The sequence below is a fragment of the Heterocephalus glaber genome, unplaced genomic scaffold, assembly GCF_053883595.1.
Source record: "Heterocephalus glaber isolate CG9 unplaced genomic scaffold, H.glaber_assembly_v1.0 deba00001461, whole genome shotgun sequence".
In the NCBI taxonomy this organism is placed as follows: Eukaryota; Metazoa; Chordata; class Mammalia; order Rodentia; family Bathyergidae; genus Heterocephalus; species Heterocephalus glaber.
This window is the reverse complement of record NW_028258308.1, coordinates 40,334,818-40,361,515: the sequence shown is the minus strand read 5'-3', so window position 1 is coordinate 40,361,515 and position 26,698 is coordinate 40,334,818. Positions and strand designations below refer to the sequence as shown.

Here is a 26,698-nt window from a genome sequence, read left to right as displayed (position 1 = left end):
CCCTTTATATCCAGAAAAAACCTTACTGAGAAGTATATCCTTCCCATCTCAGGGTGCTGTTCCAAGGCACTGTTCCTACTGTTAAGTCATTCTGAAAAAGTTGGCCAGGTCCTTGTAAGATGGCGTTTGGAGTCTGCAAGTTCCAATGTGGGATTCCAAGCCACCAGCCACAGAAGTATCCAAGGTGCCAAACAGATTCCATTATGCAACAACAAAAACCTTACTCTGAAAAGATGCACACAAACAGGAAGCAGTTCAACATGGTGGGGGTGGGCTTTGCATAAGGTTTAGTGGAATGACAGTGCTACAGAGGAAGTAAACTTCGGGACTACATTTCTAAAGGCCTGAACTTGGGTCACAGCAGACATGGCCTGGAATGGTTCCAAGGCCTCAGGGTTGCCCCCAGGACTAAATGACTGATCCTGTATCTAAAAGTAGACACAGCCTTAGCTGGATGTCCTTCACAGGTACCACTGCCAGCCACAGGTGGAGAGAGCACGCTCCACCCCCAAGTGGTCCTTAGGCTCCTTTTGAACTTGCCTTGCTGTTCTGGGATGTCATCTGGGATTTGACCTGGAGCGCCTAGGTATAAAACAAGGACTTTAGGCATTGGTCACAATCAGATGTGTGAGTTCTTCAGAAGTCCCTTGTCTTTCTTTTTGGTACCGAGGATCAAACTCGGGACCTTGCACTTTCGAGGCAGGTGCTGCTGGAACCACTGAGCTAAATCCCCAGCCCATTCCCTTGTCTTTTTTGGGGGGGGGGGGGGTACCAGGGATCAAACTCAGGACCTTGCACTTCCAAGGCAGGCGCTGGAACCACTGAGCTAAATCCCTGGCCCTCCCTTCTTAACAGATCACAAAGTCAAATCTGAGTTTGATTTATGTTGGTAATGAAAATGAGGGGGAAAAAAAAAATTTTTTTTTTAAATGAGGAATGCAAACAGACCTCCATGTGCCTGGGGATCACTGGGTGCATACCCTATCTGCATGTTACAGATTCTTCTACCAGCAGCATTGGTCCACCAGTCCCACTTCACAGTTCAACTCTCCTGTGAGCCCCTATTTACTTGTGTCATGCTTTCTGCCCTTGCCTCAAATTCCTTCACCCAAATGAGGAGTGGACAGATAAGTAATTTCTTATTTACATCCATTGCTCCTGAAATTTAAATTGCTTTCCTGTTAGTATTTCCTGACATCAGAAGCCTGTGTAAAGTACCCAACATATGGAAACTATTTCCATCCAGTGCATATATGGTAATTAGCTTATAAACTTAACATGTTTAGGTCTGCTCCACCATTGCATTGGCTGGTAATTATTTTTTCCACTTTAGGATAATTGTGGTAAAAAATGCAGTGGTTATAAGATGACTAAATTTCACCCCAACTTCCTGTTTGGATGACGAGAATAATTATGTACTGTTTTGCAATGTTGTAATTCTAGTCTCACTATCCTTGGAGATAACTCAAAGAAAAGGTCTTTTGTTGGTTCTTGCTTTGTTTTTCAGGCTTTTCTTTTTCTTCTTAGATACTTACAGCTTCTTTAGAAGAAGCAATGGGTAATGAGATAGATGTCGGTGGTGGTTTTGGTGATGACGGCACTGGCGGCAGCTGCATCAACTCTTCATCCTTAAAGATCAGAACTGAGAGCTGGGTTACTGGTTTTAAAAACTAAAGGTACATTAGGTCTACTACCATGGCTAGAGGGAACTTTTAACAACTATTTCTTATTCTGGCACAAGGTTCAGAAAGCAAAAACTAGACCCTAAGAACATGTAGCCAAATGTTAAAACTTTTTTTCTTTTTCAGTGCTGAAAATTGAACCCAGAGCCTCACAGCCGCTAGGCAAGTGCTCTATCACTGAGCTACACCCCCTGGCTCCAAACGTTCAACATCTATCTATCTATCTATCTATCTATCTATCTATCTATCTATCATCTATCTATCTATCTATCTATCTATCTATCTATCTATCTATTTATTGAGGCAGAATCTTGCTGTGTAGTCTAAGCTGGCCCTGAACTCACTATGTAGTTCAGGCTGGCCTCGAACTCATGGCAATCCTCCTGCCTCAGCCTCCCAAGTGCTGAGGTTACAGGTGTGTGCCAGGAAATGTTCTACTTTTAAACAGTACAATAAATATTCCTTGCTTTCAATACAATTGTATTGAAATTTGGTTTTATTAATATATTATTATTTATAGAAAAATTAACATCATTATCCTTATTTTTAATTTAATCAAGTGGAAAGGAACTGTCTAACCTTAGTTCCCTTCAGTTGAGGTGCAGAATCTACCATGTTCCCTTTAGATTTGGGGGAAGTAGGCAATCCCAGGGGAACGTCCATCTTCAGAGCCTAGGGAGAGAAGCAGTTTGCAGAAACATAAGCTTTCTGCTCTTCCTGAAACTCAGAAACTCCTTTACAGTAGTCAATGCCTTTCAGCATGATTTGCTTTCTACTAAATCCCGACTTCCTCCTCTGACTACACCCTTTATGAGTAACATATGAAATACATCCCTTAGGCTGGGTATTTAGCTCAGTGGTTTTGCCGCTTGCTGCACAAGCGCAAGGACCTGAGTTCCATCCCCGGTACCAAAAAAAAATATGTCCCTGAAATAGCAACTTAAGGTTATTTTTCTATGAGTTTTGAACACTCTACAAAAGCTGCACTCTAGAGTCTAGTATTTAAGATCTAGTCATTAGCAATCCACTGACTTGCCTGTTCTCACTCTCAGGAAAAAAAAAAGCTGCTATTTCTCAACTACTCAGTTTCTATTAGCACTGACATAACTTAGAGTGGACACCATCTCTGGTGCCATAATAGTAAATCCACCTGACTAAAATGGTAGGTACTGCTTAACAGAAGCTCTTGAGGAGCTGGGGGTATAGATTGTTGGCAAAGTGCAGGCTTATCATGTGCAAGGCCTGGGTAACTATCAGAAGGAAAATGGAAGGAGGTAGTAGAACAGATGACAGATTAGATTAGGAGCCATGGTAGGATAACTAGTTACCTACCTGTAAGATTTACATCACTTAACTTTGAAAAAAACAACACTGCTCTTTGGAAATAAGTTTGTTACTCCTATAAAGAGTCACCTTTTTTTTTTTTTTTTTTTTGGAACTGGGGATTGAACTCGGGTCCTGGTGCTTGCAAGGCAGGCAGTGGAACCACTGAGCTAAATCCCCAGCCCAGTTTGTTACTCCTATAGGGAAAGGGACTATATGCAGTGGTGGCAAACCTATGGTACATGTGCCACAGTGGGCTGTCCATACCACTGAAAGCTCTAAAAGGTTCACCATTACTGGACTATAGTATATTCAATTTGATGTCTCAATTCTTTTTTTGTTGTTGTCTTTGTTTTGTTTTGCTTTGTTTTGTTCGAGTCAGGGTCTCACCATATAGCCCAGGCTGGCCTTGAACTCGCTATGTAGCCCAGGCTGGCCTCAAACTCAGTGATCCTCTTGCCTCTGCCTCCTGAATGCTGAGCTCATGGGCATGCATCATAACACCCACCCAGAATGATGTCTCAATTCTTCACACAGCCCAGAATGCTATCTGTTCTGTTTAGAACATATGAAAAATAGAAATTTATTTTTTGTTGTTGTTTTTTTGGTACTGGGGATCGAACTTGGATCCTTGTGCTTGTGAGGCAGGCGGTAGAACCACTGAGCTAAATCCCCGGCCCAAAAAATGGAAATTTAAATACATGGATGAAAAGAACAACCAACACAATTCTGAGGAGCTTTTGTGGCCTTTGTCCTAAAGTCTTTTCTTACCCTTCTACAAAGCAGCATCTATAATAATTCTGAGAACCCAGATTTAGCTCTGAGACACTGCTCCTCCAAGATTTCCTTGCAAGTTCCTGGGGCCATTCTAAGAATAACAAATAACTTCAGTCTGCACTAGGTAGACCCAGGAGTTTGATCAAGTGAGAACTCACTAGCCAGCCTCCATGGTCTTTACAAAGAAATTGCTCCTAGTCTTCCTAGAATCCATCCTGGATAAATCTCAAAATCAGATTCCTGTCTGGAAATACATAAACAGAAAGCAAGACAGTGTTTCCTGGAATAGACTTTTCATGCTAGCCTTCAAATGACCCTCGACTTGTCCTGGTAGTCAAGAACACATCTGAGATCAAAAATGACCAGTCCTCACCTTGAGCACCTAGAGTCATCTGCTAGGCCAAGCATGTAGCATCCTACAGCAGTCTTTCCTTTCTCACTCATAAGACAGTAAGGCAGACCGGAAGCTGGGAGGAGAAAGTGAGGCCTTTTCTGAGGGGCCCACAGCAAGACGCTTGCTAGGGCCTGGCCCACGCTGAGAAGCTGCTTCAGTAAAATACCAACAGGAAAAGTATTGCTGAGTTAAAGGCAAAGTGATTAAGGAAACGAGTTGAAGGGAGACAAAAGTTTACATTCTAGGCTAGACATTCTTTGCTTTAAAATGAACAGGAATCTGGATAAGACATAAAAGAATAGGAACTATTTGGTTTAAAAGGAAAAAGCAGTTGGGGCAGGGAGAAGTCTGCTAATGAAGAAGACTAGGTATTTCAGGAGAGAGAATAAAAGCTTCTACTTCAGGCTTGGGTTAAATAGCCCCAGGGCTAGGTGGTCTGGGAGGAGGGGGGTTAGAGGAAGGAGGTTATGCCAGAGTGGGACCCAGGGCTTCACACACCACAAGTGAGCACTGCCACGGAATCTTAAAAAGATGTTAGAGCCACTGGGCCAAATTCTAAAAACACCTATCCGATTGCAAGAGGAAGTCAGACGTTGGTGGAGAGGGCTCAGCTGTGAGGAATCCAGAGACTCCCAGCCCAGTTACTCACCTCTCCATGCTGAGGTATCTCAGTTGGCTTTGGCTTCACATCTATCAGGTAGAAGGTGCAAGAAAGCAGCAGCAGAGATGGGGGCACATTCTCCTGTAGGTGCAGGTCCAGCCACTAAGGAACAGGGAAGCACAGAGCTAGAAGGGACCCTCGATCACCCATTGTTCTTCCCATCTCCTGCTGATATTCATGGCAGAAGAAAACACCATTCTCCCTACTTCTGCACCAGTGCAAGTACCGAGCAGCTTCCCTTACTACTGCCCAGAGAGGACGTGTTCAATTAAGCTCTCAACCCAATTGGGATCAAAGGAGCTAAGTATCTTCTCTTAAACAAAAATTAGAAGCTGGGTGTTATGGTGCATACCTATAATTCCAGCATTTAGGAGACTGAGACTGGAGGACTGCCTTGAATTCAGTGCCAACCTAGGCTCTATACTGAGTTCAAGGCCAGCCTGAGCTACATAATGAAACCCTGTCTCAAAAAACAAAAACACAGGGCTGGGGATTTAGCTCAGTGGCACCGTGCCTGCCTCAAAAGTGCAAGGTCCTGAGTTTGATCCTTGTTGCCTAAATAAATAAACATTACAATGAGGATAAACTGCAGATGTAAGTAACTATTAAATTGACTACACTTTTCTCCCCCAGTATTGGAGAATGAACCCTGGGCCTCACACATGCTAGGTAAGCATTCTACCACCATGTTCTCAGTCATTTTTATTTTGAGGTGGTCTCACCAGTTGCCCATACTGGCCTTGAACTTGCTATCCTCCTGTCCCAGCTTCCCAAGTAGGTGGGACTGCAGGTATGTGTCACCATACCCAGCTTAACCAAGGTTGCTTGACTGCCTTTTTTTTTTTTTTGGTCCCGCAGATTGAACTCAGAACCTTGTGCTTGCCAAGCAGGCATGGCACTGCTGAGCTAAATCCCCAGCCCTGCTTGCCTTATTTTTTGTTTTGTTTTTTTGGTACTGGGGATCGAACTCGGGTCCTTGCACTTGCAAGGCAGGCAGCGGAACCACTGAGCTAAATCCCTGGCCCTGCCTGCCTTATTTTTTGAGACAGGGTCTCACTATGTAGTTCAGGCTGGCTTTAAACTCACTAGATCACTAGATAGAGTAGGCTGGCCTTGAACTTGCGGTGATCCTCCTGCCTCAGCCTCCAAGTGCTTGGATTACAGGTGTGTGTCACCACGCCTGGCCTGACCAAGCTTTTTTTTTTTTTTAATATTTTTAGATCAATTATACAAACATGATCAAGACATAACTCACAGGTAAGCACAATGTACTCAATATAAACAAATTTTCATTCTATCCTATTCTCTAGCCATTCTCTTCCCTATATAATCTTCCTGAGATATAGAGGCACATACAAATTGATATTTTTAATCTTTACACAAAGGGTGACATACACACACTGTTTAGTTCTTTGTTTTTCCCACTGAAATATCTTGAATATTGATTCATGTTAGTAGATGCAGTATTGCTCCTTTCTTAAACATCCTTAAAGGATTTCATGTGTGGAAATGCTACAATTTATTTGATGATCCTCCTATTAAAGAACTTTAAGCTCTCAAATATTTTGCTATTATAAAGGGATAATATTGTTCATATGTCATTTTGTTGTTTTTTTTTTTATTTTGATTTGCACAAAGAACACTGGACATAGTGGCACACACCTATAATCACAGCTACTTAGGAGGATTGCAAGTTCAAAGCCAGTCTGGGCAACCTGGTGAGACCCGGCTAGAGATATAGCTCAGTAGCAGAACATCTGTCCAGCATGTGGGAGAAAGAAAAGAAGAGAAAAAAAGAAAGAGGAAATCCAAAATTGGAAGCATGAAGGAATCTGGCATGGCGTTGGAGATGGAGGGGCTGAGAGGTGGAGAATACAGGTGGCCTCCAGAGCTGAGTAGCTTGGGGCTAGCAGCTAGCAAGGAAACAAGGACTTCCATCCTACAGCTCCACAGAAGTAGGCTCAGCCAAAAAATGAACTAGCTTGTGGATTATTCCTCACAACCTCCTGAAAGGAGCACAGCCTGCACTCCTGACCTATGGAACTGTGAGCTAACAAGTGAGTGTTGTTTTAAGACACTAAGTTAGCAGTTTGTGATAACAGCTATAGGAAACTAATACAAGCCAGGTATTATGGCACATGCCTGTAATCCCAGCACTCTGGGAGGCTGAGGCAGGAGACTGCAAGTTTGAACCCAGACTGCCACAAAGGGCAGGGGGCAGCCAGTGCAAAGGCTCTGGGTTCAATTCCCAGTTTAAAAAAAAAAAAGAAAAAGAAAACTAATATAGTGTCCCATCCCTGTCAAAATGCAAAATAAATCTAGCTACTTCAGTGTCCCACTGTTGGATGAAATAAGGTAAATTAGGTAAGATGGCTCCCCTGTGCTATGGTTTGGATCTTAAACATCTCCCAAAGGTCTGTGTGTTGCAGGTTTGCTCACAGTCCCTAGAGGGCGGCACCTAATTCGAGGATATGACATCACTGGGGTGTGCCCTTGAAGCAGACACTGGGACCTTAGCCCCTCTTCTTCCTCTCTCTTTGCTTCCAGGCACCATGCGTTGAAGAGGCTTTCTCTGATGCTCTGTGTTGCCACAGGCCCAAAGCATCAGAGCCAAGCAACCATGAGCTGAAACCTCTGCCAACCACAAGCTCAAATAAATGTGTTCTCCTTAGAAGATTTTTTTGGTTTTTTTGGTACCGGAGATCGAACTCGGGACCTTATGCTTGAGAAGCAGGTGGCGGAACCACTGAGCTAAAGCCCCGGCCCTCCTTAGAAGTTAAATATCTCAGGCATTTTGTCACAGTGACAGAAAGCTGCCCAACAAACTTATGAAATAGAATAAAAAATGAGGTCTGTGAATCACTGACTACAGTTCTGTGAGGGGGCCTGGGTATGGCTGACTTGCCTCTGTGAGCTGCTGTCGCAGTTGTTCCTCAGTGAGACCCAGTGACCTCATGCCTCGGGCCCTACAGGCAGCTTGCAGTTCTGACATACTCAAATCTTTCACCCCTTCTTTGGCAATTATCTGCAAGAAATGTAAGGAACAGTATCAGATCTTTTGGTTCCAATTTTACCCAATCTCTATATTCTAGCAACCCAGTGGAAACCCAGAATCTCTTGCTTTAACTGTGTCTATCTCCTGTACTATTGTGCATGTCAGGATCCTAAAATACAAGGTGACTTTGGAAGGTGTGCGATGAAGGGAATCCTTTTAACAGATATTAACCATAGAAATATTTAGATAACCCCTCCCCAACATTTTATCAACAAAGTATTTCCCCTCTTGATTTGCATTTTGCCTGGTTGTGACATCTCTTCCCTTGCATAGCATCTTTACTATTCATTAGATTTTCACTTGAAAAGCTTTCAAGGTAGTATTTGTTGGGTGTCCCAGTGCTGTTTTTCCACCACTGTCCCCCACCACTACACCAGGCAAGAATGGTCCCCTCTGGTCCACAAAACTCCCTCCACAAATAACATACTACAGTTTCTGCTTGGTGTGATCCAAAGCTATGGCCCTCCTGGGACCAGTATTATTTATGCCAAAGTGCTGAAAGCAACATCTGAAATCCAAATGAGGCCAATGGGATCATGCTTTCTCAGTTCTGGGAAACCTGCTCCCTCAGGTAGAATGCTTTTTAGCAGCTGACTTAGATTGAAGAAACATCCTTTCCATTTTTTTTTTTTTTTTGGTACCGGAGATCAAACTCGGGTCCTTGAGCTTGCGAGGCAGGCGACGGAACCACTGGGCTAAATCCCCGGCCATCCTTTCCATTTTTTAAAGGAGTCTAATTAGTAGTTATGGTCCAAATGGTGCCTTCTATAACACAACTGGGCTGTTTTTTCCCAGCATTATGTTCTGCCAGACCCTTCTTACCAGGCCAACTCAACCAACAGAATATTTACTTTGGCATAAGCTCCGTGATAGGGGAGCAAAGGTGTGGGTATAGCTTTGCCAGAAATACATTGAGCTGCTATTGCTACTTCCTATGCAGCAAGTCCTACCTGCTTTCTATATAAGTTCGAGTCAAAGCACTGACTGTTATGATGGCCTTCTCAAAAAAATTGTTTCCAGCACAATAGACAATTCTGAAAATGACTAAACAAAAACCAGATCATCATGGCAGTGACTGTTTAAACCACTTATTTTGCCAGAATCAGTGCCTGAGCAGACAGAGAACACAGTACTTATTGACAAAAGTGCCCCTCCCCATCCACTGGGGATCCCCGAGAGCCATGGCTAAACTCTTACTCTGTCATCTGCTTTTCATAGACTTCAGTGTCATCAGAAGCTGAAAGCGAAGCAAATTGTTGGTTCCAAAGGTTTGCAATTCTAGTAGCTTGCAAAGGGCAACCAGCTGAGGCCGATCTAGGTGCTCTAGGGCCAGCTGATCCTCGAAGAGTTTGGAAAAGCGAACCATCTCCTTTGTGCTGTGCTTGTGGCCTATCTGGACCTAGGCAACGGAACAAAGAGGCTAATTAAAATGTGTTGCCTACTTCCCATAACCTTCCCATTAGAGTATTTGAAAGAAATATCAAAGTAGTTATGGGCTCTATTTGCTCCCTGGAAATGGGCCTTGTAGTTCAAAGAGGAGTAAAGAAATCTGAAGTCAAACTAAATTATTGGAAAAATCAGGAGTAGTTCAAAAGTTTGACATTTTTTCCAAGAATTTATCATCCTCTTCAACATAATGATTTTTTTTTTTTTTTGAGATAGGGTCTCACTATGTTGTCCAGGCTGGCCTTGAACTCACTATGTTGTCCAGGCTTGTCTCAAACTCTTGATGATCCTCCTGCCTCAGCCTCCCTAGTGATAGGATTATAGGCCTGTACCACCACACTCAGATAACACAATGATTATTTTAAGGTAGCCTTTTCTGCAGAGTACTATGTTTAAAATGTCAAGTGTTTAAATATCATACATTTATGGGCCGGAATTTAGCTCAGTGGTTCTGTCACCTGCCTCACAAGCGCAAGGTCCTGAGTTCGATCCCCGGTACCAAAAAAAAATCATACATTTATTATTTCAGTATTTGCACTTTCAAAGATTGTGGACAATCTGGAAGACTCAGAATGACGTGTACTTCTCATGTAATTCCAGCCCAGAAGTCATTTGATACAACATGAAAGACACACACCTGTTTTACATAGGATGACAGCTGTGCAGAGGCCTCTCCCAGCTTGCCTCTGTTCCTCCTTGCCATTTCTGTAATTGCTTCTTGAAGGAACTTTGCTAGTTCCAACTTCGCAGCCATTTTCTTTCTCTGCTCTTCCTTTGCAGTAGAAAGGAAAAGTTAATTCTTTATGACTGCAACTAGGTAAAGATAGGAGAAATAACTGTCACCTCGTTATTGCTCACCCCTGTAATACAGACTGGATTGTCTACAGATTTAACTGAGTTTTGTGAGAACCAAAGGAAATATAAAATAGACTATTTGAAACCCATTTTCTAATTTGAATTTATTTCTCATTGATGCAATGATCATAGGCATGTGACAGATCAAAAATGTCCCCTGGGCTGGAGATTTAGCTCAGTGGTTCTGGTGCCTGCCTTGCAAGCACAAGGTCCCGAGTTCGATCCCCGGTACCAAAAAAAATGTCCCCTGATTGGGAGACTTTCTCATTATTTAGAAAGATCTATTAGGCCAGGGATGCAGCTCAGTGGCACTGCACCTGCCTGGCAAGCACAAGGTCCTAAATTCAATCCCAATACCAAAAAAACAAAAACAAAAATGTAGGGGCCTGGCATTTAGCTTAGTGGTTCCAGCACCTGCCACACAAGCGCAAGGTCCCAAGTTCGATCCCCGGTACCAAAAAAAAGAAAAGAAAAATGTAGTGTGGTGGCATTTTCAAAACAACCATGGTCAGAAAAAAAAAAAAACAACCATGGTCAGGACCTAAGGGGGTAAACAGAAACAGGAATCTATCAATGTATTTATTTTTTAAGTTGTCTCCTCCTGCCACTGATTCCCTTCTATTCCCAACTCCAACCACGAAGAGCAAATCAGAAGTGTGGGACTATGTCATGTTCTCTTACATCATTATGCCATTTTAAGTGTTACTCTTCTTATCCAGAACACCTTTTACAGATTGATAAAATTCCATTCACTCTTTAAGTCTCAGTTCCAAAGTTACCTCTTCTGTGAAACATTTTCCAATCTTACTGACTTAAAAGTTGTCCTCTTTGGGCCAGGGATTTAGCTCAGTGGTTCCGCCGCCTGCCCTGTAAGCACAAGGTCCTCAGTTCGATCCCCGGTACCAAAAAAAAAAAACCAAAAACAACAGTTGTCCTCTTTGCCCTCTAAAGGTGTTTTTTGTTTGTTTTAGTACCAAGGATCGAACTCTGGTCCTTGCGCTTGCAAGGCAGGCGCCAGAACCACTGAGCTAAATCCCTGGCCCCTCTAAAGGTGTTTTAGACAGACTTTCATAGCATCATCTAGTAAGATGACACAGAAAAGAGGAAATGAAGTTGCCTGTGTTCTAGCCCATCCCCTTCACAGTGGTCACCCAGGCACCCTCTTTTCAGGGACTGCGCATGAGCAATGAAGAGTGTTTTGTTCAATAAATCATACCCACTACCTAATTAGTCATCACATTTAAAATGGAATTTCATTTTATAGTTAAACTTTAGTGGAGAAGAGAGTCTTTTTCAATAAGTAATGCTGGCAAAACTGGATAGTCATATGCAAAAAAAATTTAGGCACTCACAGTACACCTTTCACAAAAATTAACTCTAAATAGATCATAAACCTGACTATAAACTGTAAAGCTATAAAACTCCTAGAAGAAAACAGGAAAGAAAAGTAGATGATCTTAGGTTTAACAATGGGCTTTTAGCTGCAAAACCAAAAGTACGATTATGAAAGAAAAAAAAAATTGAGAGTATGTAAAGGTGCATATCTCCAATGATGAATGTCATTATATTGTACAGCTAAAATGTACCAAATTTTAAAGTGAATTTTTTGACTGAAAAAATAAAAAATAAAATAAAAATTAAAAAGAAAGAAAAAAAAATTGCCAAGTTGGGTTTCATTACAAGTGTTTCCCCTGTGAAAGACACTGTTTAATGAATGAAAAGATAAGCCATAACTATGAGATAACTCATAAACTACAAGAAATATTTGCAAAATATATCTGATAAGATTAAAATATCCAAAATATACCAAAAAACAAACCCTCAAAACAACAATAGAACAAACTACTCAACTGAAGAAGTCTAAACAGACACCTCCCCAAAGAAAATATAAGATAGCAAGGGCCGGGGATTTAGCTCAGTGGCCGCGCCTGCCTTGCAAGCACAAAGTCCTGAATTTGATCCCTGGTACCCAGAGAGGGAAAAAAAAAGATAGCAAATAGCACATGAAACAGTGCTCAACATTATATACTATCAGGGAACTGTAAGTTAAAACCAGGCAATTCCAGGACAGACCTATTAGAGTGGCTAATCTGCAAAACACTGACAACATTGCTGGGGAAAATGTGGAACAAGAGGAACTCATTCATGGGGGGGCAGGGGACAGATTCAGCATGGCAGAGCCACTTTGGAAGAGAGTTTAGCAATTTCCTTTTTTTTTTTTTAATGACCCACCAATCACACTATTTACTTATTGAAGTAAAATTGATTTGAAAAGAAACCTGCCCATAAATGTTTAGAGCAGATTTACTCATACTGCAATTGTTAAAACTTGGAAGTAACCAAGATGCTGTACTTTCAGTAGGTGGGTAAATAAACTGGGGTATATCCAGACAATGGAACATTATCCTCGGCCTTGTCCATTCCCTTGCTGAACCCAAGAGCACAAGCATCCAGTCCATATCCACATAATTCTAGTGACACTCTTGTCTTCTGGAGGCTGCATTTTAAACTCTGGCATTGAGTCTCCACCGGCAGCCTCCACTCAGACTGACAGGAAGCTGTAGGGTCTGCATACACAGCGAGGCAGTGCACTGTCCCTGACCTGATGCCTTGACTGTTTCCACATTTCTTCCACTAGCCTGGCAGCCGCCATCCTCCTTCCTTTCCTTTCCTTTCCCTCAGCCTGTCCGCTTTTGCCCTCCCTCCTGAGTTCAGCAAAGCTAAGCATAGTCTTACTGTAGGGCCCAACAATCACTCTCCTAGGTGTATACTTATTATCCAAGTGAGGGGCAAGCTCACGTCCAGTCCACACAAAAACCTGAACACAACTATTTACAGTAGTTTTATTCAAAAGTGCCAAAAATTGAAAGCAACCCATTCTCAAAAGGTGAATGGATATACAAACTGTGGTACAGTATATCCACACATAGAATTATTATTTAATGTTTCAAAAGTATGAAAAGAGTTGGAAAAATTTTCACTGCATATCAGTAAATGAAAGAAGCCAGTCTGAGAAGACTACATAGGTATGATTCCAGCTACATGAGATTCAAGAAAAGGCAAAACTACAGACAATGAAAATCAGTGGTTGCCACGGTCGAGGGGAGAAAGAGAAGCAGCACAAACAAGTGGAGCACAAGAGATTGATGTTACAGCAGCGGAGCTATTCTGTATGAGACTTGACGGCAGACACATGACATACACATTTACAAAACCTACAGGTCTGTACGCCACAAAGAATAAACCCAGGGCCAAGGATTTAGCTCAGTGGCACCGCACCTGCCTCGAAAGCACAAGGTCCTGAGTTTGATCCCTGGTACCAAAAAAAAAAAAAAAGTACCAGTATTGGTTCTTTAGTGGTAACAAATGTACCGTACTAAGGCAAGATGTTAACAATAGAGAAAATTGGGTGTGAGAGGTAGTAGTAGTATAGGAGAACACTGTATTTTCTGCCTGATTTTCTGCAAATTTAAAATTGGACTGAAAAATAATGTCTATTAACTTTAAAAATTTTTTTAAATTCTGCATACCTTTTGGGATTCACTTTCAAAAGTTGATGGCAACATATCTGGGAAGAGCTTCAGAAACACTGGTATCAAGAATTCCATGAAGAGTACAATTATGAATATCATGAATGGAACCAAATGAAAGAAATCAACACAGGTTCTTAACAGCTGAAGAATTAAGTGCATAAACAATATTTAATTATTTTAAGACATGAAAAAAAATGCCTGTCTTGGTTCTTTTTTTTTTTTTTTTTTTTGGTACCGGGGATCGAACTCAGGTCCTTATGCTTGCAAGGCAGGCGGCAGAACCACTGAGCTAAATCCCTGGCCCTGCCTTGGTTCTTAATATACCATAAACCCAAAACAGGTTTTTAAAATGAAAAGGTGAGGTTTTTCTCTTTTCCATGTCTCTGAAGTAGTATGTATGGGGTATCTTCAAGGAAATCTATGACAGCCAAAACATTAAGGCATCTCTTAGCTTTCATTCAAATGAGGGGTCATACTCAAATGAGACGGTCTCACTAGGTTGCCCAACTGGTCCCAAACTCCTGGGCTCAATTGAGCCTAAGCATCAATCTCCTTATAGTATCTGGGACTACAGTTACATGCCAGTGTACTTGACTTTTTTTTTTTTTTTTGGTACCAGGGATCAAACTCAGGATTGAGCCTGCAGGGCATGCATGGTGCCACTGAGCTAAATCCCCGGCCTTCAGTGTACTTGACTTTAAAAATTGTTTTTTAGGGGCTGGGGATTTAGCTCAGTGGTTTTGCCACCTGCTGTGCAAGCTCAAGGACCCAAGTTCGATCCTTGGTACCAAAAAAAAAAAAAAATCGTTTTTTAGGGCCGGGGATTTAGCTCAGTGGTGCCACTGTCTTCCTCGAAAGTGCAAGGTCCTGAGTTTGATCCTCAGTACCAAAAAACCCCCCAAAACAAAAAACACACATATACTTGATATATTAACAACTTTGTATTTCTGATGTACATTAAACCTGAAGCCTCTCAACTCCTTGGAGATATTAAAAAAATATAATTGCTGGGCATGATGGTGCATGCCTATAATCCCAGCACTCAAGAGGCTGAGGGAGGAGGATCGCTGTAAGATCAAGGCCAGTATGGGCTACATAGTGAGTTCAAGTCAAGCTTGGAGTACATAGAAAGACCTTATCTAAGAATTAAAATATATATATATATTATTTATAACTATAGAATTGTAATTATGCTATAGGTAATAAGAATTATTCTTGAGGGTCTGGGTATTGCTCTGTGTGGAGCTCCTGGCTACCATGAGGAGGGTCTTGGGTTCATTCTCAACACTATACAAAATAAAAAACAAAACAAGGCCTAGGGATTTAGCTCAGTGGTGCTGACACCTGCCTCGAAAAAACAAAACAAAACAAAAAACTCTTCTGGTCCTCAGCAGTAGTTACCACTCCTACTTTAGGACTGGAGGCAGGGCAGCAGGTGGCTGACAATCAAATCCAGGGCCTTAAGCATGCTAGGAAAGCTATATTTATTTTATTCTTATTTTTTTCAGTCCTGGGGATTGATTACAGGGGCTCACGGATGATAGATAAGCACTCCACCACTCAGCAACTTCCCCAGCTTTATGTTTTTTTGAGACAGGGCCTTCCTAAATAGCCCAGGCTGGCCTCCAATCCTCCCACCTCAGCCTCTGGAATAGTTAGGTATGTGGCACCCTTGGTATTTTAAAGATGAAGTTGGAGTTTAAATCTTGGTTCCCACATTTAATTTTATTTATTTATTTATTTTGAGACAAGGTCTTACAACTTAGTCCAGGCTGCCCTCAAACTCATGATCTTTCTGCCTCAGCCACCCAAGTGCTGAGATTACAGGCAGAAGCCACCACATCCAGCTTCCCAGATAGTACATTTTGATTTCATGGTTTCTTGCTCAGATATATTCTTGCCTACCCTTCATCTCTCTCTCCTGGTCAGCACCTGCCCATGCAGCAGCCTCTAAACCATTCTGGCAGCCACTTTGGAGTCATTCCAAAGTAAGTAGAATCCATTGTAATAATATTTAAGTTCATTCACAATTCTTTGTCTATAAGACCGCTTTTCTTCTTTGATCTTTGACCCAGTGTTTTCCGTGGGCTGAGAGCTTGTTACCTTGGGTTGTTCTGGGATTTTCTCTGGCTGAGGCTCTCCAGACCCCTGTTGCAGCCAAGAAGCCGATGTGTGTAGCTTTTGCATGAGTCTAGTTCATACACAAAGTGCTCTAGTGCCCGACTGACTGAGGTACGAATGCTTCTTGCATCCGTAGTTCTTTACGTAGATCTTATTTAAATGAGAATCTGGCAAGTGAAGAAATGCAAGAGACAGGGAAGAAGAAGGGCAGATGGGCTGGACAAAATGGCTGGCGAATCTGAAATAAAGAGCAACATTCTCAGAATTGAACATGTACTATTACAAATTTGAAAGTAAAGAAATAGAGATTTTATCTGGGGAAAGAAAAAGGTTTTTTATGCCTGTAAGCAGCTAATATTCATTAATGAACAAATACATATAAATGTACCTATACATTTTTGAGGGTGGTGCTGGGGATTGAATTCAGGGCCTCACACATGCTAAGCACATGCTATACCCACTGAGCTACACTCCCAATCCCAAATATAACTTTTTACCCCATTGAAAAATAGTATGTTCTATGGTTGAATATACTCAGTATAAGATGTTGTTATGTTAATTTTTTTTTTTTTTTTGCGACAGGGTCTCACTATGTAGCCCAGGCTGGTCTCAAACTTGCAGCAATCCTCCTGTCTCAGCCTCCTGAGGGCTGGGATCACAGGCACCCACAAACAAGCCCAGCACACGTTACTGCTTAAGAATAAAGTGCTATAGGGCTGGGGATTTAGCTCAGTGGTACTGCCGCCTGCCTTACAAGCACAAGGTCCTGAGTTTGATCCCTGGTACAAAAAAAAAAGAGAGAGAAGAAGAAAGTGCTATGTTAGAAGTCAGATAGATATTCTCTTTTTTTTTTTTTTTTCTGAAGAGTCTCTTTATTCAGATGCTTTTATTTATTTCATTTATTTTTTTTTTCAGTACCGGGGATTGAACTCAGGACATTGTGCTTGCCAGGCAGGGACCGGAACCACTGAGCTAAATCTCTGGCCCAGAAGTCAGATTTTTTTTTTTTTTTTTTTCAGTTTTAGAGTGATACCTGTGTAACTGATAAATGTCACATGAAGTCCTTAGAAGTAAAAAGTAGTAAAATAGCTAGTGAGGAAGCTAGTCCTAGGACATATTCCTGTCCCACTATTATTATTTATTTATTCAGAGAAATATTCACTGAGCACTTACTATGCATCAGATACATTGTACATTCTCCCTTTGGGCCAAAGAGTATTTTTATCTTGGCATGCTTTTAAAAATAGGATGTGAGACTGGGGATTTAGCTCAGTGGTTCCACCGCCTGCCTCGCAAGCAAAAGGTCTCAAGTTCAATCCCCGCTACAAAAAAAAAAAAAAAAAGAATGTGAGAATGAAAAAAAACCCACATCTTTTTGCCAAAATAAATCTCTGCCAGTAACTTTTTTTTTTTCCTGCATTTTCAGTTTTTATTCGCAATTTGATATACCAGTTTAAATGGACTGTGGACTATCACAGTACTAGAATGTAGCAATCCTTGGCTAGGGTGCTCAATTCTTATTCCTAATGTTCTTGAGGAATTTTAAGTGGAAGGATATTTTGGCTGTAAGTTCTTCTCATTTGATTTGGGGTTTTTTTGTTGTTTTATTTTTGGGGGCAGGGTCTCATATGTAGTTTAGACTGGCCATGAACTCACTATGTTACCCAGGCTTGCCTCGAACTTGTGGCAATCCTCTTGCCTCAGCTTCCTGAGTGCTGGGATTACAGGTGTGCACCACCATGGCTGGCTAATCTTATTTGAAAGAGTTTATAGACACCCATAGACAAAGCAGTATTATATGACTGGTTAATATCCACAGGGACCACAAAATGTTTCATTAAAACATTCATATAATCAGTAGAGTGGCTGTAGACACAAGTGTTCCACCTATTTTATCAAAGTAGATAGAGATAATACTATAATCCCTAGCAAAAATAATGTTTGCTAAATCTTTTTTTTTTTTTGATACCAGGGATCCAACTTGGGACCTTGTGCTTGTGAGACAGGCAGCGGAACCTCTGAGCTAAATCCCTGGCCCATGTTTGCTAAATTTTAAAATTAACAGCTGGAAAAAATATTAACAGCTGGGGAATATCTGATTTCTTTTTTGTTATTGTTGTTAAGAATATCTGACTTTTAGGGGCTGTGGATTTAGCTGTATCCTACCTGTACCACACATCTAGAAAATTACTCAGCTTGAATTCTAAAGCATACAGGAAATTTTAGGTAATTTAAAATACATTAAAATGTTAGCTTCCTAAGAACCAACAGTTAAAGCCAGCAAAGTTTTAAGCAGGCACTAAGCCAATCCTTTTACACATTATCTTCTCCATCACTAAGAATGAAGTTCATATATTGCTGGGGGGGGGGTCGTATGCTTACCTGGATGAGGCAATAGCTAAGACTGAGTTGCAACTGTAGAAGGCCATATTTACTTTTGTCTCAACTAATCAACATAGAGACCTAGGCAAAAGAAAACAAATTAGTATTTAAAAAATCAGTTAATAGATCAAGATTTAACTGCTGCACAGGTAGAAAATGTGGATATTAAAGGTGCACAATCTCATTAAAATTCATTTTCAACAATCATAAATAATATTTTCTCACCTCTGGATTTGAGAATGTTACTTGGTGATTTCAACGCATAAATACGATCCGTAAGATGATTTTCATGAAAATAATACGGCTTTCAAAGACATTTTTATTTCTGGTTCATAATATCTAGTAATCTAACTTGAACGGTTGCCCAATATTTAGGAAAATGAAAAAGACACTATTTGTAGCCTAAAAATAAACAGAAAGCAAATATCTTGGATTTGTTTTCAATTAGTTTTTTCCATAATTGGCCAAGCTACCACAAACCCTAATGCTTGAAAGTACTCACTAATCTCATTTATGGAGTACTGAAGATACACATGGTGCCTACAAATGGTTCAAGTACAGGTAAGTGAGTTTCCAGGGCTAACAATTCTCTAGAGCCCCAACCGAACTTGCTTTTTCATTACTTATTTAGTTACTTGATTTTTTGAGACAGGCTCTTACTATGTACTTCAGGTTGACCTTGAACTCACTGCATCACCCAGGCTGGCCTGGAACACTCAGCGATACTCCTGCTTCATCTCCTTATGGGCTGGGATTACAGGTGTGCGCCACTACGACCAGCTCTGTACCTTTAAACATGCTCAATCAAATAAATAGACAGACAAATAAATAAGTAAGCTTAATCAAGCCTGTAGTAGAGGCACAAGCCTATAATCCCAGCACTCTGGGAGGTTCACGCCGGAGGACGACAAATTCAAACTCAGCCTAAGCAAATCAGCGATTTAGGGACTCTATATGAAAAATAAACTAAAATAAAATAAAAAGGCCTGGGGATGTAAACTCAGTGCAAAGGCCCCGGGTTCAATCCCTGGCGCTTTTCAGCTAGGAGCAGCAAGGAGCCTTAGTACTGTGTCTCGTGCTGTCGACTCTGCTTTCCTGCAGCCGGGCTCACAGGAGCACCAGGTGTCTCCTGGCTGGAAACCTCTACCCCTGGGCTACGGTTCTGCAGAGAGCTCGGCAAGGCTCTGTGCTCGGGGAGACCGGACCTGCGCGGCGGCGACTCTGCTCCCGGGTCACCTCTGCGTGCGGCTCAGCACTACGCCGATCGCGCCCTTGCTCCTCGGCTTTCGCGTGCGTGGGGTGGGGTGGACCGCTGTGGGTGGGCTCGGAGGTTTTGTTGGCGAGGAGGGTACAAGGTAGGACAGGAAAAGGGCCCTAGCTGCTGATCTGGGTGTTGGAAATGAAGACGAGCAGGAGTGCGCAGGACGCGGAAGGAAAATTCGGAAGCGAAGTGCAGAAGGAGGGGGAATGGAGACTGAGGTCCCAAGTTTGAGCGGCCGGGCAAGGGGTGAATCGAGGGCTGAGGAGAGCGCGGTGGAAATTGGAAGTCGCCAAGCGTAAGCGGTGCTGATGTGAGGAGCTGGAAGCGGAGGTAGGGGACCTCGCGGACGGCGACGCAGGCGCGGACCAGCTTGTCACAGCCGAGGGTCTGGCCCGCCCGACCCCACCTCTCGGGAGGGCTCCTCGGAACGCCCGCCGCGGGGCTCCCCCTTTCCCAATTTCTCTCACACCCGCAAGCTAGAAGAGCCAGAGGCCAAGTCTATACCTCCACCTCTCGTCCCTCTCTCGTGACGTCACTGAGTGATGACACACACCAGCCAATGAGCTCTCAAAATGTTCTGAGGGCGGGCGTCGTTCGCCGTAGCGTCTCCCAGGAGGCTACGAGGTCTCCTTACCCTGGGCAGAAAACTAGTCTGCTGAATTTAGTTTAGGCGTTGGTGCTGGCGAATCCAAGCCGGAGTCTTACTGCCTAACCACACGCTATAGTCTGTGGCTAACTCCCTGGAAAATTCTTGAGTGAAAGTTGGTTAAAGAGCCTCTTACCCTAGGGTAAAACGTCTGATAGTATCCATGGAAACCACCTTGAGTCACAAGTGACAGCAGTTTGATGTAATCGCCCTCCGCCCCACCCCCTCCAACTGTGAAGTGTTTGCGGGGACCCGCGGGGGAGGAGATTGAAGGGGTAGCAGAAAGGGCGGAAGTAGAAGGGAAAATGTTCTTCCTACTTCTCCAGTCCCCGAGGCTGGAATGCCATGAAATCTTCATTTGGAAATTACACTAAGGAAATTTGCTTTTTATAAATGTTCTCATAACAGGTTTTGCTTACGTTTGTGTGGAAATCCCAACATTTACATTGTACTTTAGAGGAGCTGTGAATTGATATAGGGATTGCGCCGGGTGGTGACGAGCCTCACGCAGACGTAACCTGGGCGCGGCCACCTGGGCAGTGACCGCCGCCCTGGCCTTGTCTCCCACCTGCAATGCCCGCGTCTTCATCTGCGGACACTTCAGCTCCTAGGATGGGCAACTGAGCCATCTTGGGAAAGTGAAAAATCTAGAAATATTTTTGTACCCGTGCTTTCTTCCCCTCCATTTTATCTCTTCTTTTTAAAGACGGACGAAAATTTTAGTGGTTAACACCAGACAGCAAGGAATAGCTTTCTCAGAGATTTCACATGTGAGCCGGCTACAGACTTTAGTCATCTGGGGAGCACATTTGTAAGAATGAAAGATGGCGGGTATTCAATTTCAGTAGGAAATCCAGGCCGCTTTTAATCTAATCCATGAAGCTTTTTCCAGGCAATAACCAAGTGGATCAACTATGTAAACTAGGCAAAATTTTTCAGTTGAGCCACTAGAGGTCCCTTTGTGCATGCCTAATGCCCAGCTTTCCACAGAAAGGTTTCACTTCACAGTGGGTTTACTAAATGAAAATCTACAAGCTTTCTTCCTCTTTTACCTTTCCCCTCGTGAAAATGTCCGATGACAAATTTTTGAGCTTTAAAAGATAAATCCAATTTTAATATTGATTTCATAAGTGAACCATCGCGTTACCATATACTTGTACTTTTCTGGGAAAGATCATAAAAAAGATGTCAAAATACTCCTTTCACTTCACTGGGAGACATTTTATACCAGGAAATACTTTTTTTTCCCCTTAAATTCTTTTATTGGTACATTTTAGGTATACAATACATTTATTTACATTTGTCATTGGGTATTTGTACCTGTACATGATGTATCTTGGTTCTTATTTTTTTCCCATTCCCTGTGCTCCCTTCACCCTCTCCACTCTTCCCTATTTACAAAGATTTTGTTTCCATTTTTTTCCTTTTCTCATAATTTTTCCTTTCCCTTCTTTCCTTTCCCCTTCCCTTCCCACTTCCCCTTTGGACCTTTTCTTACTATTTCAAATTATTAATTATTAATTTTCATCATTTTAATCCTTATTTACACTTTCAGTTTCTCAAACTAGAGAAACTATTTGGTATTTACACGTGTCCTATTTCACTTAAGAGTATCACCTCAATGTGCATGCATTTAGCTAAAAATGTCTAGTTTCTCATTCTTTATGGCTGAGTCGGACTCCATTTTATTTTTTATGTTTTTTAAAATATATATATATTTATTGGTACATTTTAGGTACAAAATACATTTACATTTATCATTGGGTGTTTGTACCAGAACATGATGCATCTTAGTTTTTATTTTTTTCTCCCATTACCAGGAAATATATTCATGCGTTGTATTCACATACAACTGGGCACAGAGAAAATCATTAAGTATTTGTAGACCAGATGAACGATTCCATGCCCACCATTTGAAAGATGAGCTAGGTTTCCTCCCATGGCCATGTGTCAGCCATCCTAGTTGTTGGGGTTTTTTTTTTTAGCAATCCTAGTTTTAAAAGGGAAGGGTTAAACAGCCTTCTTAGTAAAAATCCAAGTATTCAGAAGCAATGTCTGCCTTCTCCTGTAATCAGGCTCGGCAATTTCTTTGACTTTCAGGACAAGTGATTCGATATAAGGAACTGTATATAATCTGCAGAAGAGAATCCCACACTCCCCGCCTTGCTTTTTTCCTCCCTCTTAGAAATTTTTTTTTTTTTTTGTACTGGGGATTGAACTCGGGACCTTGCACTTGTGAGGCAGGTGCTGGAACCACTGAGCTAAATCCCTGGCCCTCCCTCTTAGAATTACGTTAGGTGAACTGCTTGCTCATTTTCTATGGAGAAGAGTAAGCATGTTCCCAACTTCAGAAAATGTCAGATACTGAAATTATTACATCTATGTAAGATGCTAGATGTAAATTATTCTAGTGCTCATTTCCTTAGATATTGCTCTAGATCAAATATTAACAGTATTTTCTACTGTTTTGGAGGAAGGCTCTATACTTTTACCTCACATAATTTCAATTTTAAACTTGTTTTTGGCAGAGCTATTGGAAGCAAGCTAAAATAAAATCCCAGGGGACAATTTACTAGATTCTTCTCAAGGGGAAAATCCAGGTGTTAAGCCAAGATAACAGTTTATCAACATATCAAAGTTCCAGGATGGTGGGAAAAGAAGGATGGAGGTAGAAAGAACTATAGAAAAAAATAAGGTTAATTTTTTTCTTATGTATTGTTTTGGAGACAGGGTCTTCTGTGTGGTTCAGGCTGGCCTTGAAATCACTATGTAGCCCAAGTCGGCCTCAAACTCATGGCACTGTTCCTGCCTCAGCCTCTCGAGTGCTGGGACCACAGGTGTGCGCCACTGCTACCGTTAAAAATAAGGTTAATTTAATCCTTTCCAGGAGATAGAGCCAAACAAGGCTCAGGTAGTCCCCATCTACCTGCTGGCCATCTGTTTTAAAATGACATTTATAATGAAAATGTGCTTTTAATGTATCTTTAACTTTTTTTTGGTACCAGGGATTGAGCTCAGGATCTTGCGCTTGCGAGGCAGGCGGCGGAACCACTGAGCTAAACCCTCAGCACTTTTAACTTTGGTAACTACATAAAACTTAGGCTTAAAAATAGTTTTAAAAGCAGGGTGGGACAGTGGGTCGTGCTTTATAGTCCTACCTACCCTGGGAGCTGATGCAGGAGGATTGCTTGAGCCCCAGGAATTACAAAACCTGCCTGAGCCACGACAGTGAACACATAACACTATAAACACATAAAACTAAATAAAAATAGAAGTTAATAATGATGGAAATCCTTCATTTTCAATATCACCCTTAGGATTTTTTGTTTTGTTTTGGTACCGGGGATTGAACTCAGGACCTTGCCCTTGCCAGGTAGGTGCCAGGGCCACTGAGCTAAATCCCTGGCCCTGTTTTGTTTGAGCCAGGGTTTTGCACAGTGTGGGGAGCTGAGGGGGTGGGAAGGAGGCGGTTGCCCGGAGTGGCACATTTTTTTCTATATGTCATTTAAATTTTTCTATTTAAAGTGAAAATGAAAGGAAAAAATGGAAACAAAGTTTTTGTACATAGGGAGGGCTTTTGTACATGGGGGGGATGGGATAAAATAAAATTTATCAAAAAGGTTTTTTTCTATTTAACTAGGTTAACATATTCAGTTATGTTGGAGAGCTGCAAATTGAAGAACTGCCCCAGGCGGCATGAACTTTAGCTACGCTTCTGGGCTTGCTATGTATTTCCGGCTGAACTTAAACCCACTACATAGCCCAGGCAGGGCTTGAAGTCACAGAGATTCTCCTATCTCAGCTTTCTGGGTTCTGGGACTACAGGCGTGCGCCACTGTGCTGGGCTTCACCCTTAGTATTAACAGATTTTTGTTAATAAACTAATACATAATAGTGCCCATTAAAATAACTGATCTACGCAAATTCAATCCCAATCTGGGCAATTTAGTGGTTTAGCAATATCCCATTTTAAAAAAGAAAAAAAAAAGGCTGGGGCTGTAGCTCAGCGTGAAAGCCTTGGGTTCAACCCCAGTATCGCAAAAAATAAATAATTGATCTAAGAATCTTCTAATCTCCTAAATGGTATTTTAAGAAAGCTTCCAGGAATTTCTTAAAATGGTACTCAGTAGACCCGGCACTATGTCTACGCAGAGTATGACGTCTAGCAGCGATACGGTTTTGAATTCTCAGAACAGAGAGCAGAGCACGCATCGGTTTCCTCATCTGCCGCCAGCCTACTTCCTTTGTACGTTCACGTCTGTGCCGCAACGCTGTCACTACCACCGGGGCCCAGGAAAACACCATTGCATCTGCACGCCCCCGAAAGACTTCTCTACCGTGCCCCACGCCTGGAACCTTCCATTGTTTTCCCTCAATTTCCCAGAACGCGGCGGGGCTAGAGGCTTAGAGCGCACCTCCCGTTCCCGCCTCTCCTTGGGCGCGCGTGGAAGACAGACGCCCCACGTCACTCGCCCCGAAGGGCGGGGGCGGGGGGGGGAGAGCAACCCGGTGGCACGTGACGGCGCCGAGCTCGGCCCCTGGGCCCCAGGCGGCGGGGCGACGCGCTCGTGGCTACCCACAAGCCCTCGGGTCGCGGGCCGAGCAGGAAGAGCGCGCGGACCCCGGGGCCGCCGCCACTCACGCCCGGGGGCTGCCTGTACTCCCGGCCCAGGCACGAGCCTCGAGTTGTCACCTCGGCCCCAGATGCAGACCGCTGGACTGGGCGCCTTCTCTGACAGGTGTCGGACAGAGACAGCGCGGGAGGCTCAAGCGGAGTCCCGCTGTTTTCCAGTCCTTCTAAGCAGCCCCCGAGTGTTGGTTCCTCCTGCCACCGCGGAGCTGCACAACAGTGCGCTCCGAGAGTTCCATATGGCGTCTAACGCGCTGTTTTTCTCTCAGACTGAAGGACACGCACTAGCCCAGTCTCGCCTCACAGGCCCCGCCCCACCCGACCCGCCCTCTGTCTCGTTTTGTTTTCGTTTCGTCCCTTCCTGTCCCTTCGCTGCCTGGTCGCGGTCTCCGTCTAGTCTCGACGCGCTCGCACCGCTGCCTTCCCGCCCTCCGCTCGCCTCTCCGGAGCCCCGAGCCCAGACTGCATTTCCCGGCAGACGCCGCGGTCCAATGAGGGGCTGAGGATTTGGCGGTGGCGCCCCGAGAGTCGGGCGGGGGGGCTTTGTGCGAGGCGGTGGCAGGAGAGGCGGCGGGAGCGGTGGCCAGCGCGGAGGCGGGGGCGGGGGCGGGGGCGGAGGCCGAGGCGGGGGGCTGAGCACAGGGCACCTCGGAGGGCGAGCGAACTCCGAACGTGCCCCGAGGACCCCGCTGCCCCGCCAGGCCGTCACCACAGGTTCCGCTTGGACACCGGTGGCAGCCCGGCGACCCGGGTCCCGCCGCCTACCCTCCCACGCTACTTCCCGCAGCCTCGCTCCTACCGCAGCGCTCCCGGCCCGGCTCGGCCGTGGCCCTCCTAGGTGCCGGCCGCCATGGCAGGGGCGTCCGGCGCGGGGGAAATCTAGTCCCGGGCTTTCTTGCGGCCTAGCTCGGTTCTGTCTCCTCCCCCCGCGGCCGCGGCCCCTGCCCTTGCCCCAGCCCCACTCCGGGCCTCCGTGTCTCTCCTGTGATCGCGCTGACACGGCCCGGGGGTTAGAATGGAACAAACTGAAGGTAAAGTGCGTGTGTGTGTGTTTGTGTGTGTGTGTACACGCGCGCGCGCGTTGTGAGGAAAGGCACGGTGGGGAGGTGGCGACCTAGGGATGGGGCAAGGGTGAAGGGGTGACCCAGGGACCTGGGACGGAGGAGAAGCGGGTGGCCCGAAGGTTGGAGGGCAGTCTAGAAGGGAGAGCAGATGGCAAGGTGGGGGGTGTGGAGGGAATTGGGGGGTGGGGCAGGGGAAGGTGGATTGGGATGGGAGATGTAGTGGCGCTGAGCTGGGAATTGGGAGTAGAGGTGGGCTGGGGGCGGGGAGAAGAGTTAGATTTGGAGAAGATTAGGGACTTGGGCGACTGCGAATTGGGGTGGTCCGGTAGTGGGGTGTGGGAACCAGGAGACTGGGTGAGGAGGATAGAATTTGACGGGGAAACGAGGTATCTTTTGGGAATCAGCGGAGAAATGAGGGAATGAAAGTGGAGGAAAAAATGGATTAGAAAAAAAGGATGAGAAATGCTTGAGGCAGGATGCAATGGGAGGGTAGGAAACAGACGCAGGAAATTGGAAGAGGTAGAATGGGTTAGGGAAGGCAATTAATTGAATGTTGAAAGGATGAGAAGGATAGACCTAGCGTCACAGAGTGGGAGGAAAAGCAGGGGATGGAGGTTGTTAAAGTGTGAGAAGGAATGCCTTTTGTTCCAATGTTTGTATTCTTGCCTTTTATTTCAAGGCTAGAGACAGAGAAGCTAGTGGTTATGGTTGTGATTGTTGGGAAGTGGGGAAGGTGTGGGTGTTACCGTTTTGAGGGGAGAGGAGATGTGTTTGTGTTATGGTAGGGAGACAGACATGGCCATAATTTGACGGTTTTGGTGAGGGAGTGAGGACTATTCCGATGTAAAGGGGGCAGGGGCAGCCATGT

General features: G+C 43.8%; 2 protein-coding genes across 8 annotated transcripts in view; one reads left to right on the top strand and one right to left on the bottom strand.

Moving 5' to 3' along the window:
* Nucleotides 1-264: 264 nt before the first annotated feature.
* On the bottom strand, nucleotides 265-21,847 carry Letm2 (leucine zipper and EF-hand containing transmembrane protein 2). The gene is given in 12 exon segments (XM_087217330.1): nucleotides 265-582; nucleotides 1,536-1,628; nucleotides 2,262-2,354; nucleotides 4,826-4,939; nucleotides 7,743-7,862; nucleotides 9,090-9,104; nucleotides 9,106-9,291; nucleotides 9,976-10,110; nucleotides 13,724-13,867; nucleotides 15,830-16,085; nucleotides 18,230-18,310; nucleotides 20,273-21,847. Coding segments are annotated over 10 exon segments (1,047 nt in total). The 5' UTR covers nucleotides 15,914-16,085; nucleotides 18,230-18,310; nucleotides 20,273-21,847; the 3' UTR covers nucleotides 265-519.
* The window catches only part of Nsd3 (nuclear receptor binding SET domain protein 3), a 130,569-nt gene continuing 125,717 nt past the window's right edge, over nucleotides 21,847-26,698 (top strand). For 4 of the 7 annotated variants that reach the window (XM_013076069.3, XM_004855352.4, XM_004855349.4 and 1 more), the window contains exon 1: nucleotides 21,847-25,797. The gene's annotated coding sequence lies outside the window, so the exon portion shown is untranslated. The remainder of the gene's footprint in view (nucleotides 25,798-26,698) is intronic. The other 3 variants (XM_004855350.4, XM_087217297.1, XM_087217296.1) reach the window with 1 other exon arrangement.